Source organism: Rhincodon typus, chromosome 18 (assembly GCF_021869965.1).
Source record: "Rhincodon typus isolate 14 chromosome 18, sRhiTyp1.1, whole genome shotgun sequence".
Lineage (NCBI taxonomy): Eukaryota > Metazoa > Chordata > Chondrichthyes > Orectolobiformes > Rhincodontidae > Rhincodon > Rhincodon typus.
This window is the reverse complement of record NC_063349.1, coordinates 48,557,482-48,570,866: the sequence shown is the minus strand read 5'-3', so window position 1 is coordinate 48,570,866 and position 13,385 is coordinate 48,557,482. Positions and strand designations below refer to the sequence as shown.

General features: G+C 44.3%; 1 protein-coding gene across 1 annotated transcript; it reads right to left on the bottom strand.

Annotated features, from left to right (window-relative positions):
* Positions 1 to 864: 864 nt before the first annotated feature.
* Positions 865 to 12,790, bottom strand: kics2 (KICSTOR subunit 2). Its single transcript, XM_048607942.1, has 4 exons — positions 12,769 to 12,790; positions 11,013 to 11,060; positions 6,280 to 6,568; positions 865 to 1,992 (listed from the first exon to the last, which is right to left on the bottom strand). The coding sequence occupies exons 1-4, from the start codon at positions 12,788 to 12,790 to the stop codon at positions 1,176 to 1,178; spliced, it is 1,176 nt and encodes a 391-aa protein (XP_048463899.1). The 3' UTR covers positions 865 to 1,175.
* Positions 12,791 to 13,385: the final 595 nt, after the last annotated feature.

Below are 13,385 nucleotides of genomic sequence, written 5' to 3'. Positions count from 1 at the left end.
TCAACACCAGTCTTGCCCATTCAATTGTGGAGAACTTGAATATTGCTGAATACAACAGCGTGGAGGTTACCACTGATCAGAAACAGAAACGGAACTGGACCTGCCATGTAAATACTGTGGCTATAAGAGCAGGGCGGAGACTAGGAATCCTGCAGTGAGTTAACACACCTTCTGACTCCCCATGTGCCTGTCCATCAGCATCAGCCAGGTTTGTACTATCTCTACATGCCTGGATGAGTACAGTTTCAACGATACTCAAGAAATATGCATCAAGAACAAAGCAGCCTGCTTGATTGGCACCACATCCCCAAACATTCATCCCCTCCAACACAGATTCACAGGAGCAGCACTGTGTACCATTTACAAGATGCACTGCACAATTTTACCAAGGCTCCTTGGACAGCACCTTCCAAACCCATGACCACTGTGACCTAGAAGAACAAGGGTAACAGATACACAGGAGCAGCACGACCTGCAGGTTCTCCTCTAAGTCACTCACCATCTTGACTTAGAAATACATCGCTGTACCTTTAGTGTCACTGGATCAAAATCCTGGGAACTCCCTCCCTAATATCACACTGGGTGAGCATTCACCAAATGGGCTGCAGTGATACAAGACGAAAACTTACCACCACCTTCTCCAGAGCAATTAGTGATGGACAACAAATGCCAACCCAGCCTGTGATACCCACATCCCGTGAACAATTTTTTTGAAAATTGGAGTGGGTAATTCAGAATCAATAAGATATTGAGACCCTCTGGTTGAGATCGAGTCCAAGACTTCATATTGTGCCAAGATGGAGTTTCTTGCCCGTCAATATGTTCAAACACTTTTCCAATAACAAACAGTATTAAAGCTCAACCTTCGCACTGAATTCAAGTGTTTTATTTCATATTTGTAAGGTATCCTCATATCAGTTAGCATTAGCATTGACATTACTGCAATCATTCATAGTAAACATAGTCTGTGCAATTCTTAGCTGGGTGCGAGTTATGGGACTCAACATCCCAAAGACTGAAACAATTACTGGAGTCCCAGTTCCCCCAACAGTAATGGATGGAGACTTGACTGAAGTCTGGAAAATTACTCTGGAATCCACTGCCAGCGGAATCCACCTCCTGCCATCCTTGTTTCATCATTAGTGATGCATTTACTGGGACGACAGCTGTTGGCTTCAGTTTTTCGACCCTGGCTTCAAGCTGGCAAACGGCTTGGAGTTCTTCAGGGAGCTGGAGAGCTCATTGAGGAAGGAGAGAAGGTGGGAGTCTTTCTCAGACTTCCTGGAGTCGAAGATGACCACAATGGTGAACTGGGGCTCGGGGCGTGTCAGGAAGTAAGTGCTCTGTACCTTGTCGTCGTAAAAATGGACGACTTTGTCCAAAGTGTTCAGTTCTGCTGCTCGATCCGTCATGATCATGATCACGTTGGGCCAGTGTATTAGGGGCCGGTCAGTGGGCAAGGAAACAACAGCCGGGTATTGATCAACCCCCTTGGGGGCTTCCCTGTATGAGTGCGGGTGGTGGTATCCGTGCCCTTGGAAAGTCTCGGAGCCCCTGTTGTCGAATATCAGCGAGACATTCTCGGCGTCATACTTGCGAATAAAGCTGGAGATCTTGCCACAGTAATCCGGATTGGTCTTTGCGGTCAAGGCCTTCATTTCTGACGGGGTGGTCTGGCGGCCCAGTGCCTCGTGGAAGTAGAAGGTGAACTTGGCCAACAGGGCGGTCTTCAGCTTGGCCAGCCACAGGAAGAGGTGCGGCGGTTGAAGGGCCTTCTGGGTCTGGCCCCCGAATAAGTGCTTCCGGGTCTCCCGCTGTTTCTCAAAAGTCTGTCCCCAGCTTTGCAGCTTGGAGTGGGCGCTGTGCAGGTTCAGTAGCGACGGGAGGAACTTCCACTCACTGATCTCATTCTGTGCCTTCAGAAGCTGAGCCAGTACGTCCACCTCCAGCTGAAAGCTACTCTCCAATGGGCTCAAGATGGGGTGATGGAACCTAAGGAAACAAAAGCAAACACTCTGAAAAATCCCTCGTGGATTAGCCACCCGAACTCTGCACGGTTGGTTTAACCTCTTGACCTGACAGATGAAGTCTCAAACAAGTCAATCAGTTTTGCAATTCCTAGCAGGGAGTTCAAATTCCAACCTTATCCATGACAGACTAATAACCGAGCATCAAAGCAGCCACTATCTGAATGGTGATGGGGAGGTGCAACAAGACACAGATGTCCTCACACAAATTGCCCTGAAAGTAAGCATGCAGGTGCAGCAGGCAGTGAAGAAGGCAAATGGCATATTGTCCTTCAAAGTGAGAGGAGATTGAGTATATGAGTAGGGACATCTTGCTGCAATTGAATAGGGCTTTGCTGAGACCACACATGGAATATTTACATACAGTTTTGGTCTCTGTATCTGAGGAGAGATGTTCTGGCTATGGAAGAAAAGCACTGGAGATTTACCAGACTGATTCCTGGGATGGCAGGATTGACATATGAAGAGAGACTGGACTGGTTAGGACCATATTCACTGGAGTTTAGAAGAATGAGGGGATCTCACAGAAACTTCTAAAATTCTAAAAGGACTAGTCAGAGTAGAGGCGGAAAGATGTTCTCAAATGATAGAGGAATCCAGAACCACGGGCCACAGTTAAAGGATATTGGGTAGGCCATTTAGGTCTGAGATGAGGAGAAATGTCTTCAGCCAGAGATTGGTGAGCCTGTGGAATTCTCTGCCACAGAAAGCCATTGAGGTCAAAACATTGGATGTTTTCCAGATGGAAATATAGTTCTTAGGACTAAAGGGGCCCAAAGGTTTGGGGATGAATGTGGGAACAGGGGATTGAGTTGGATGATCAGCCATGATCATACTGAATGGTGGAGCAGGCTCAAAGAGCCTATCCTCCTTTTTTTAAAAATGTTTCTTTTAAAGTTAGCCATGGCTAATTGGATAGCAGTGTATTCCCTTAGTCGGACTTCGGAGACCTCAACTTACTACTAAGGGAGCGCTGCACTGTCAGCATCTTCAGGTTGTGATGGTAAACTGAGGTTACACATGAAGATACAAATTGGGAGCAGATGTAGGCCATTTAACCCTTCAAGACTATCCCACTATTCAATAAGATCGTGGCCGATCCGTTTGTGTTCCGATTTCCACATTCTCAACTATTCCCAATAACCTTTGATTCTTTTGTCTAATAGGTGCTTATCTACCACTGCGTTAAAAAAATTCAATGACCCTGCCTCATCACCTTCTAAGGTAGTGCGTTCCAAATTCACACAACCATCTAAGAGAGAAAAAAAATGTCTCACCTCTGTCCCAAAAGTTCAGACCTAATTTTAAAATAATAGCTCCAATCTGGGCTCACCCAGACAACAGGTAACATATTTTCCATGTCTACCTTATCAAAGACCAAACAGGATCATATAAACTTCAAACAAATCAACACCCAACTATTCCAGATTCCAGGTAAAACAAGCCAACTTTATCCACCCTTTCTTCATAAGACGACCTGCTCATTCTGGGTATCAACCCAGTAAACCTCCTCTGAACCACCTCCAGTGCATTTACATCCTTCCTTAAATGAGGAAACCAAAACTGCACACAATATTCGAGATGCGGTCTCACCAATGCCCTGCTCACCTGAAGGACAACAGAATTACTTTTATACTCAATACCTCTCATAATAAAGGATAGCACTCTATTAACCTGCTTAATTACTTGTGGTACCTCCTTGCTAAGTTCCTGTGGCCCTTACACTGGAACACTTTCACAACCACCTTCTCTGGTGGATGTAAAATGTCTAATGGCATTATTTAAAAGAGCCAGAGATTTCTACACTTTTATACTTAACTCTGGCAACATTCAAGACACTTGACACCATCTTCGACAAAGCAACCCGTTTCATCAGCGCCCCATTCACCACCATAAACATTCACTCCCTCCACTACCATGCATAGTTCTGCAGAGTGTATCTTCTACATGGTGCACTGCCGTAACCCATTAAAGGTCCTTTGGCAGCAGCTTCCAAACTCACAAACTGTACCACCAAGGAGGACAAGGGCAACAAATGCCAAATGCATGGCAATGCCACCACCTATGAGTTCTCCTCCAAGCCACAGAACATTCTGGCTTGGAAATATATTGTCTTCCCTTCAGTGTTGCTGGGTCAATATGCTGGAACTTCCTTCCTAATAATACTGAGAGTGTATCTGCAGTCCACGGACTGCAGCAGTTCAAGAAAGCAGCTCAACACCACCTTCTCAAGGACAATTAAGGACAGGCAAGAAATATTGGTCTTGCCAGTAACACCTACATCCCCATGAAATGACAAAAAAAAAATTCTCTCAATTGTCCTTACCGATATTCATCCCTCAACCCAAATCACTGAGACACATCATCTGGTCATTATTGCAATACTGTTTTTGTGTCATCTTACTGTGTACAAACAGATACATGTCATTTCTTTTTACAGCATTTTCTATATTTTAAATAGCTGGCTATAAGGTGCTTTGGGATGTCCTCAAATACAGGTGCTGCATTAATCAATACTCTGCCTTTCCCTTCCTCCCACTGCTCTGTCTCAGCTGGGAGTAAACTAGGATCCCTGACAGTTCCGCAACGCCATTTGGTGCATTTATTCTGTGCTCAAGTTCCTGGAGTGAGCTACTAACTCATAAACTGCTGACTCGATGATAATAGCTACCACTGAGCAAGACTGGAGAAGAAATGCAGAAAAAGGTCCAGTAATAACAATAAAAATGCGGCAGCATTTGGTAAATAAACTATTGCAGAATTCTGCACTCTTCATTCCTAGGTGAAGCAGGAAGAATGCCTGGACAATTTATCAATACACAATGCATGAACAGCTCGCTCACTGATCCTCGAGCCCTCCGAAGGAGCTGGTGCAAACAGTCTTGGAAAAGTTGATCAGTGCTTTACAATGTGCAAGGAAGGTGACCAATGCATCAGGGATGTGCAATACATTGAATAAAGGAAAAATACTGCAGGTGTTGGAAATCTGAAACAAATACAGAGAACTCTTCTTTAGAACAGGTAGACAGGTTAGTGAAGAAGACGTTCAGTATGCTTGCCTTTATTGTACATTGAATTTGGAGTTGGGAGCCACAGTCTACAAGCTACAATCTCCTAAGTCAATTACAAAGGACAGAATTTTCAGAGACAATCAGCAGGGGTTCACTTTTACACATTACAGTCAGAATCTTGTTATAGCACATTTGAAGATTATATGGGCCATTTTATTCAAACTAGCTCCCTATAGGGCAATCCAGTCAATGCCATTACCTAGGCTCTATCTTGGAAGTTTATTTCCCTCACTTATTTCCATCCAATATTTCCTTTTAGATCATTCATTGTCTCTGCTTCTATCACTCTCAAAGACAGTGAGTTCCAGGTCACGACAATTCATTGTGCACAAAAGCACTTCCTCACATTCCCCCTGCATCTCTTGTCCACAAATTTATATATAAAGTCAGCTGGATCATTAATTATATTCAAGGCTGAGATAGATTTTTAATCAGTGAGGGCATCAAGAATTATGGGAAAAGGCAAGAAAATGGAGTTAAGCTTTATCAGGTCAGCTGTGATCTCAATGAATGACACAACAGACTCGATGGATTGAGTGGCCTATTTCAACTCTAAGTCCTATGGTCTTATGGAGTCCATGCCAGCTCTTGTGAAAAGCAATATAGTCAATATACCCTTGGCAAAAAGGCAAATTCAGAAATCAGATTTTCTCACGCGCAACCCAGCACCAGAGACACAGAAACAATATCAAGGGAAAACTGAAGAGACAATAGCAGCCAGGAGACGTTTACTGCAGCAACTGCTGCAGAACCTCAAAGCTAAAAAAACTAAAAACTGAAAATCCTGGTTTGTGAGAGCTAGCCACACGCATCCAAGCGGTTTCTATTGCTCCAACTTTTAACAAAAAAATCCCAAGGCCTCACAAGCTGTTTACTTTACTGGCTTCCCAACTAGACAGCTTTGCATCTCTGTATCAAAACCTCTCTTTAAAAGAAACAGGACAAAGTAACCTCTTGAAGCCACATCATCATCACAATTGTGTCATCTCAACGCCTCTCTGATTCTTCTGCCAATCCCCTAATTCTGTGTCCTCTGGTTATTGACCCTTCAGCCACTAACAACTGCTTTCCTTTCCTTACTGTTTCTAGGACTCCTCACCTTCCACTGCTCAGCACTTATGGTTCTGCTTTGTTCATCAGTCCAGCTCACGCCTGCTTGGACGACTGGGTCTACCACTCACCTGGAGCTGTATTTCTGCAGAATCGCCTCCAGCGCATGCACCACTTCCGTTGAGTGGATGGACTTCTGGGTGCTGAGGGAATACATCTTCTCGTAGAAGTCAGCAATTTCCATTCGAGCCTGAATGAAAAAGCAAAGCTGCTCCGAAAGGTGGGAGAGGAGCTCTTCCAGATACGGGGAGGCCCCTGTCGCTGAATTCCGTGCAGTGGTGGCCAACTTGCGCAGTTCACTGTGGAGGGATGTGTAGATAGATCGAATGGAGTCCTTGCGGCTGAAAAACGACTGCCCACCTGCAGATTCAGCCAGGGAGGAGGAGAAAGAAGAGTTACATAGACTTCTGCAGCACAGAAACAGGCCATTCTGCCAATCAGGTCCATTCTCCACATGGGTCTTCTTCCACTTTACCTCATCTCGTCTTATCAACCTATCCTTTTTTCCCTCGTGTGTTTACCTGATCCCCTTTCATGCATCTGTGCCTTCTAGTATTGAGTTCTGCTTTCTAAACACTCTTCAGAAAAAAAAAACTTCTTTATCCTATTTCCCAGCTGGATTAAATTGTGACTTTATGATATTTACGACCTCTTCCATTGGGATTAGTGAGCATGAGGGGCTTTTTTTTTTTACGCACAGAGTGCTTCATGTACAGAATGAACTTCCAGGGGAAGTGGTGACTGTGGGTACAGTTACTACATTTAAAAGGCATTTAGATAAGAACATGAATAAGAAATGTTTGGAGGGATACGGGCCAAGCGCAGGCAGGTGGGACGTTTACATTCTGTATGACTCTATGGCTCTCGCAGCTAAGTAAAACATCTTCTCCATGTCCACCCTAAGTAGCCCTTTCATAGTTTTATAGATCTCAATGAGGATAGCTGTTGTCTTTCGGGGCAGAATGCGCCCCAGCCTGTTCAGCATCTGATGACTCAGCTCTGATATCAAAGTAGCAGCTAAACCTGAAAATTCCCAGTCACAAGTAGAATTAACATATTAGCACTGAAAACAATTCTTAAAATAAATCAGCTGCGATGAGGTGGATCTGCTTGAGACAATGACTTAACCTCATCTTTTCCTTTCTGTGGGCCAGGGTCTTAATCCATTAAATTCACAAAGTGGGGGTCAGGCCCCAAAGTGGGGTCACAGGCTCTGAGGCAGTAATGGCTGCTGTGGAGCTCTGACCAGGTTATAATAAATGTATCCCACACTAAATGGCAGGCCCTCACTTAGACAGGATTCTCATCCCTCCACATCTGTTCTCACAGATCTCTCCCCACCCCCTCACAGTATTCACTCAGGGGTTATGTTAAATTTCATGCCTCATACTGGAGTCACAGTGGGATACGGTTTGAGAAGCACTGGCCTAGGCCTGGTTCTGCTGTAAAGAATGAGACAATGAAACCAACCTGATGGTGAAATCCAGCAAATGTGACTGAAAGGTGTTGCACGGTGAGCACTTAAAGGCGTTGTCATTCAGCAGACTGGTACCAATATAACTAGGAAACATGTCACATTTAAGCCTTCAAATGCTTTAACAGATGCTTTTGATTCAGAGCCTGTTCAGTAATTGCTCACTGAAAATGTTGACTACAGATACAGATTTTTACTAACTCAGAGCACTCATGTTTCACTCTCTACCACTGCACTGTATTGAGCTCCTGCCAAAAACACTACAGTTCTGAAAACAGAAGATATAGAAAAGCACGTGTCCCCAAGCAAACACAACAGTGTGCCCATATGTACACAAATGCACACCCATCTGCATATAAACAGTTTTGCACAGGTACGTCCAAGTCTAAATGCATATGCACAGTTACCTTTATTGTGAATCTCTCAACCTCATCCTCTAACCACCTCCACTGCAAAACCTGGTAGTGGCCTACATGTGACTCCAGACCCACATCAATATGGCTGAATTTTAAGTGCCTTCTGAAATGGCCCAGCAAGTCATTTGGTTAAGGGCAATTAGGGATGGGCAATAAATACTACTGATGCCCACATCCCATAAAAGAATTTTTTAAATCCCAATACTGTGTTCTCCTAAGACTGCATCTTTTATGATCTCTACCTCAAATACCTCCTGGGACAAAGCAAAGCAATCTGTGCTTCAACAATTCTACATAAATACTGCCTCTCAGCCCCTCTTAATATTTTGTTGAGAAGTCTGAATCTAGCTAACTCTAGTTACTAATTCACCAAGCGGAGAAGTTTGGTCTTCTCATAACTCTTCCTTCATTTAGAGGTCAGAGACCTCCCCCACCATCCAGAGCAAAAACTGAGCACCAGCCAATACCACGAAGAAAATAAGATCAACAACACATCTCTCACCAGGTGCTCCGCTGGTCTCACCTCCAAATCACAAGGTCTCAGTTTCAACTGGGGCTCAGCCTATCCTCACGGGTGGATGAAAAACATCCCACGGCGATTTCGAAAGAGAGCAGGAGAGTTTATCTCTGGTGTCCTGGCTTGATCGACATTACAATAACAAATTACCTGGTTATTATCACCTCGTGATTTGTGGGAGATTGCCGTACACAAATTGGCTGCAGTACTTCGTACATTCCAACAGCAACTACACTCAAAAAGAGCTATATAAATGCAAGTCTTTCTTTTCAAGTTACTGGCTTCATTTGCTGCTGTGCAGAAATTAGTTGCCACATTTTCCCTTGTAACAAAAGTGCTTGCGCAGCAAAAATAAGTGCTAATTATAACACACAGGGCAAGGTGTTACATGAACACATTTTCCTTGTTTTCATATAACACTGAATACACCAGTCCTATAGGTCTTTCCCTTTAAGTACTCAAAGCACCAAAAACTCTCCATCTAAACTTCTTTTAATTACAAAATCATCAGGTATTGTTGCCCTTTTCAAACACTGACTGCTTACAGTTCCTTCTCTAGTAGAAAGCACTGGCTCCTTCCCCAAAGGGAATACATCAACGGTAAAATGATTTGCATTCAAACTGATATAGGCTGTCTTTTCCATCCCCCACATGACAGAACCATTTAGATGGGATTGATTGCAGCCTTTATACCGAGTATGATCAGTTTTTGAATCCCTTTCCCCAAAATATATTAATGATATTCAATAATCGGCATCTGGTACTTTAGGCAAAAAACCAGTGAGTTAGTTAATAAATAGCTAGACCAAATAAGACCAAGATACATCCTTGTACCAGCCTTTTGATCCTATGGCACAACAAGAAATAGCTTGTTAATTAATCAGAATAATCAATTTCTATTGATTAGTTTACAACAAACAGATATCAGGAAGCCCCCAGTTGCTCTGGAAACCACAGGTATAAAGCCACCTACTGCTCTCAAGCCTATAACACTCACCACATGTCACATCTCAAATTACCTATCTGCTGTATCTCAAACAGTTATTAAAGCAAATATAGATTAAAAATCCCTTCCAGTTTTAGTTTTTCTGGGCATATGTTAAGTGGATCAGTGTGGCCGTGAGCCAAGGATTGAGAGTCAATGAGCAGAGGAACCAATGCACAGTCAAGTCAGCAACTGGAATGAGCACAGCGCTGCTTTGATATGGCCACCAGCACTTCCTTAAAAGACAGTGAAGTAGCGCTTTCACTTTGGACAGAATTCTTAATTCAGTTGCGAATGTTCTGAGGAAGGGTCACCAGGCCCGAAATGTTAACTCTGATTTTTTTTCTCCACAGATGCTGCCAGACCTGCTGAGCTTTTGCAGCAACTTCTGTTTTTTTTTCCTGATTTACAGCATCTGCAGTTGTTTTGGTGTTTTCTGCAAACTGCATTGGTTTTGTGAGGATCAATTTGATCTGGGGCCATGTCTAGCTTCTAACATGAGATTTTTTTCTAACTAATGCAAACAATGTTGCAAACACAAGCTTAAAATTCCACAGTCTTTGCACTATTTTCACTGATTCTAGGCAAATTTCACCAAAAATAAACAATAAAAGGAAAACTCAAGGCCATTTTCTTTGAAGAAAATAAATCAAGTTACAAAAGTCAGGAACTACACGACATTAGTTCATTACTCAAAATGGGACAATCAAGTTCTATATACTGTCCTCAAACAATCTGGTCCAATACGCACTTCCTGAGCAGTAAAAATACTGCAGATTCTGAAATGCAGAAACAAGAACAAAGGAAAAGCTGTAAAAACTCAGCGGGTCAGGCAGAATCTGTGGACAGAAACAGAAAAAATGTTTCAGGCTGACAACATTTCCTGCGTTGTAACTGCCATGGCTCAGTGGGTAGCACACACAATCGAGTCAGAAGGTTGTGGGTACTTGTCTCTTCCAGAAACTGGACAATAAAATTAAGGTCAGCATTCTACTATATTGGCTCCAAGAGACAAGCTCAAAGCTACAGCCCTCCCCCCAGCAGTTTGTGTGTATACATAACAGGTTCATATACTTATAAACACATGCAGACACTGTACCACCTAGTCACAGGTGTACACGGGGCACAGGTACCTTAACTCAGACACACAGAAAACAGACACCCAGAAAGATCACATCCTCTTCGTCCTCCCCTCCCACCTTTCTACCGACATCCCTCCACCTCCCTCCTCCATCCACTGTCCCACTCCCTTCACACCTTTTCCCTGTAAGACACAGGAGCAGAAGTAGGCCACTTGGTTCATTGAGTCCTGACTCTGTCATTCAGTGAGATCTTGGCCGATCTGATAATCCTCGACACTGATTCTTGCTTGTTCCCCATAACCTTATTGCTTAAAAATCTGTCTATCCTACCCTTGAATATATTAAGGATCCAGCCTTTACAGCTCTCTGCGGGAATTCCTGAGATTCAGTGTCCTCTGAGGGAAGAAATTCCTCCTTATCTCTGTGGAGACAAAGCAGAGTTAACATTTTGAGTCTAGTGACCCTTCTTCAGTTCAAAACGTTAACTCCGCCTTGCCTTGTCTCCACAGATACTGAGAGACCTGCTGAATTTTTCCAGGAATTTCTGATTTTGTTTCTCATTTCCAGCATCTACAGTTCTTTGCTTTTCTGTTTCCTCCTCAAGTTTATCTTAAGTAAGTGATCCCTTATTCTGAGATTATGTCCTCTGGTCCTTGACTCCCACACAAGCAGAAACATCTCTATATCTGCCCTGTCTAGCTCCCTCAAAGTGTGTATGTTTCAACATGTTCCTCCATTTCCCTCTCCTCTCTTGCTTCCTCACTGTCATCCTTGATTCACCGCCATCTTAATGCATTCTGCGGTAGAGAATTCCACAGGTTCACTATCCTTTGAAGAGACTTTTCCTCATCTCAGTCCTAAATGGTCTATCCAATGAACAAAGAACAAGAGTAGGTGTAACTGGGGACAGGGGGTGACGTGTAACAGAGGAAGGAGGGAATCTGGGAGTAAGTGGGTTGGGGTAATCTGAGGGAGTGTTACGGTAACTGGGAGCAGAGGTTAGTGGGTAATGGGGCAGGTGTAATGCACTTGTAAGGGGATTTCTTGGGGGAGAGGGGAATAGGGAGAATGGAGGGTCAGAGTAGTGGGGATAGCAAGGACAGAGAGGGTGCATGCTTGCCCATTCAATAAGACCATGGTTGATCTGATTTTAATCTCAACTCTAATTCCCTGCACCTCCCCGATAATCTTTCGTGCCCATGGTAATTAAGAATCTATCTGCCTCTGCCTTAAAAATATTTAAAGATTCTGCATCCGTTGCCTTTTGAGGAAGGGAATTCCAAAGAGACACAATTGTCAGAGAAAAAAAAGCTTCCTCATCTGTTTAAACAGGTATTCCCTCAGTTTTAAACCCTGACCCCCTAGTTCTAGTTTCTCCCAAAAGAGTAAACATCCTTTCCCCTCAGGAGCTTAACTTGTTTCAAATAAATCACCTCTGACTCTTCTAAACTCGACAGGTTACAGCCTGACCTGTGTAACCTTTCTTCATAAGGCAATCTGTTCATTTCAATAGCCTAGCAAACCTATGAACTGATTCCAATGCATTAACATCTTTCTATATGTATGGTGGCCAGTCCTGTACACAGTACTCCAGATGTAGTCTCACCATAGCATTGCATAACTGAATCATAACACCCCCCCTACTCTTGCATTCAATTCCCCTGGCTTTCATGATTATTTGCTGCATCTGCATACAAATCTTTTGCAATCCAATCCTGTACCTTGAGCTTGTGTGCCAGATTCTAGACTTCAAAAGCAGGGTAAACATTCTCCCCATATATCCCGACTCTCCCCATTGAACCCCACCCCCACCATGATCCTCGAACATCCTTAATGCACTCTCTCGGTCCTTGCTATCCCCACCACCCTGACCCTCCCTTCTCCCCATTTCCACCTCTCCCAAGATAGCCCCTTACCTCAATTACCCCCTGCTTATTACACCTTGCCTGATTACCCACTCACCTCTGCACCCAGTTACCCTAATGTTCCCCCAATTACCCCTAACCCACTTACTCACAGATTCTCTTTTTCCCCAGTTACATCTCATCCCCTTCCCCCCCAGTACCCTCTACCAGACACACCTCACCTCCAGGGCGAGTGGTACCCATGCCACCAAAGACGCCTTACACCTGTCCTGGTTACCCCTCAATTCCTGCCCCAGTTACTCTTCATCAATGCTGCCAGTTACACGCTTACCATCAGATATCTCTCACTCCCTTCCCCAGTTACCTCCTCACCCTCTGTGCCTCCCTTTTATCGTACACCCTGTCCCTAGTTACCCCTAATTCCAATTACCCCTCACCCCTACCCCCAGTTAACCTCCAATCTATCTGCACCCAAACATCTTTCATCCTTGCTTCCAGTTACCCTACCTGCCCTCAGTTACCCCCACATCCCCTGTCCCCAGATACCTCTCTCCTCCCTGCCCCCAGTTACCCCTCTTCCCTGTCCCCAGATAACCCTCTCCTCCCTGCCCTCAGTTACCCCCACATTCCCTGTCCTCAGTTACCCTCTCCCCCAGTTAAACCCTTCACTCTCCATGTCCCCAGTTACTCCCTTTCCCTGTCCCCAATTACCCCTCTCTCCCAATCACCCCTCTCTCCCCATTCCCAATCACCCCCTCCCTCACCCGCCTCCAGAAACCCCCTCCACCCCTCACTCCCTGCCCCCAGTTACCCCCCTCCACCCCTCACTCCCTGCCCC

Coding starts and splice junctions, on each gene's coding strand:
- kics2 (XM_048607942.1), bottom strand. CDS start 12,790: ATGGGTACCACTCGCCCTGGAG. Junction 11,061..12,768: donor GGGTACCACTCGCCCTGGAG/GTGAGGTGTGTC, acceptor ACTGAATCTCAG/GAATTCCCGCAGAGAGCTGT. Junction 1,993..6,279: donor CTGCAGAAATACAGCTCCAG/GTGAGTGGTAGA, acceptor TTGTTTCCTTAG/GTTCCATCACCCCATCTTGA.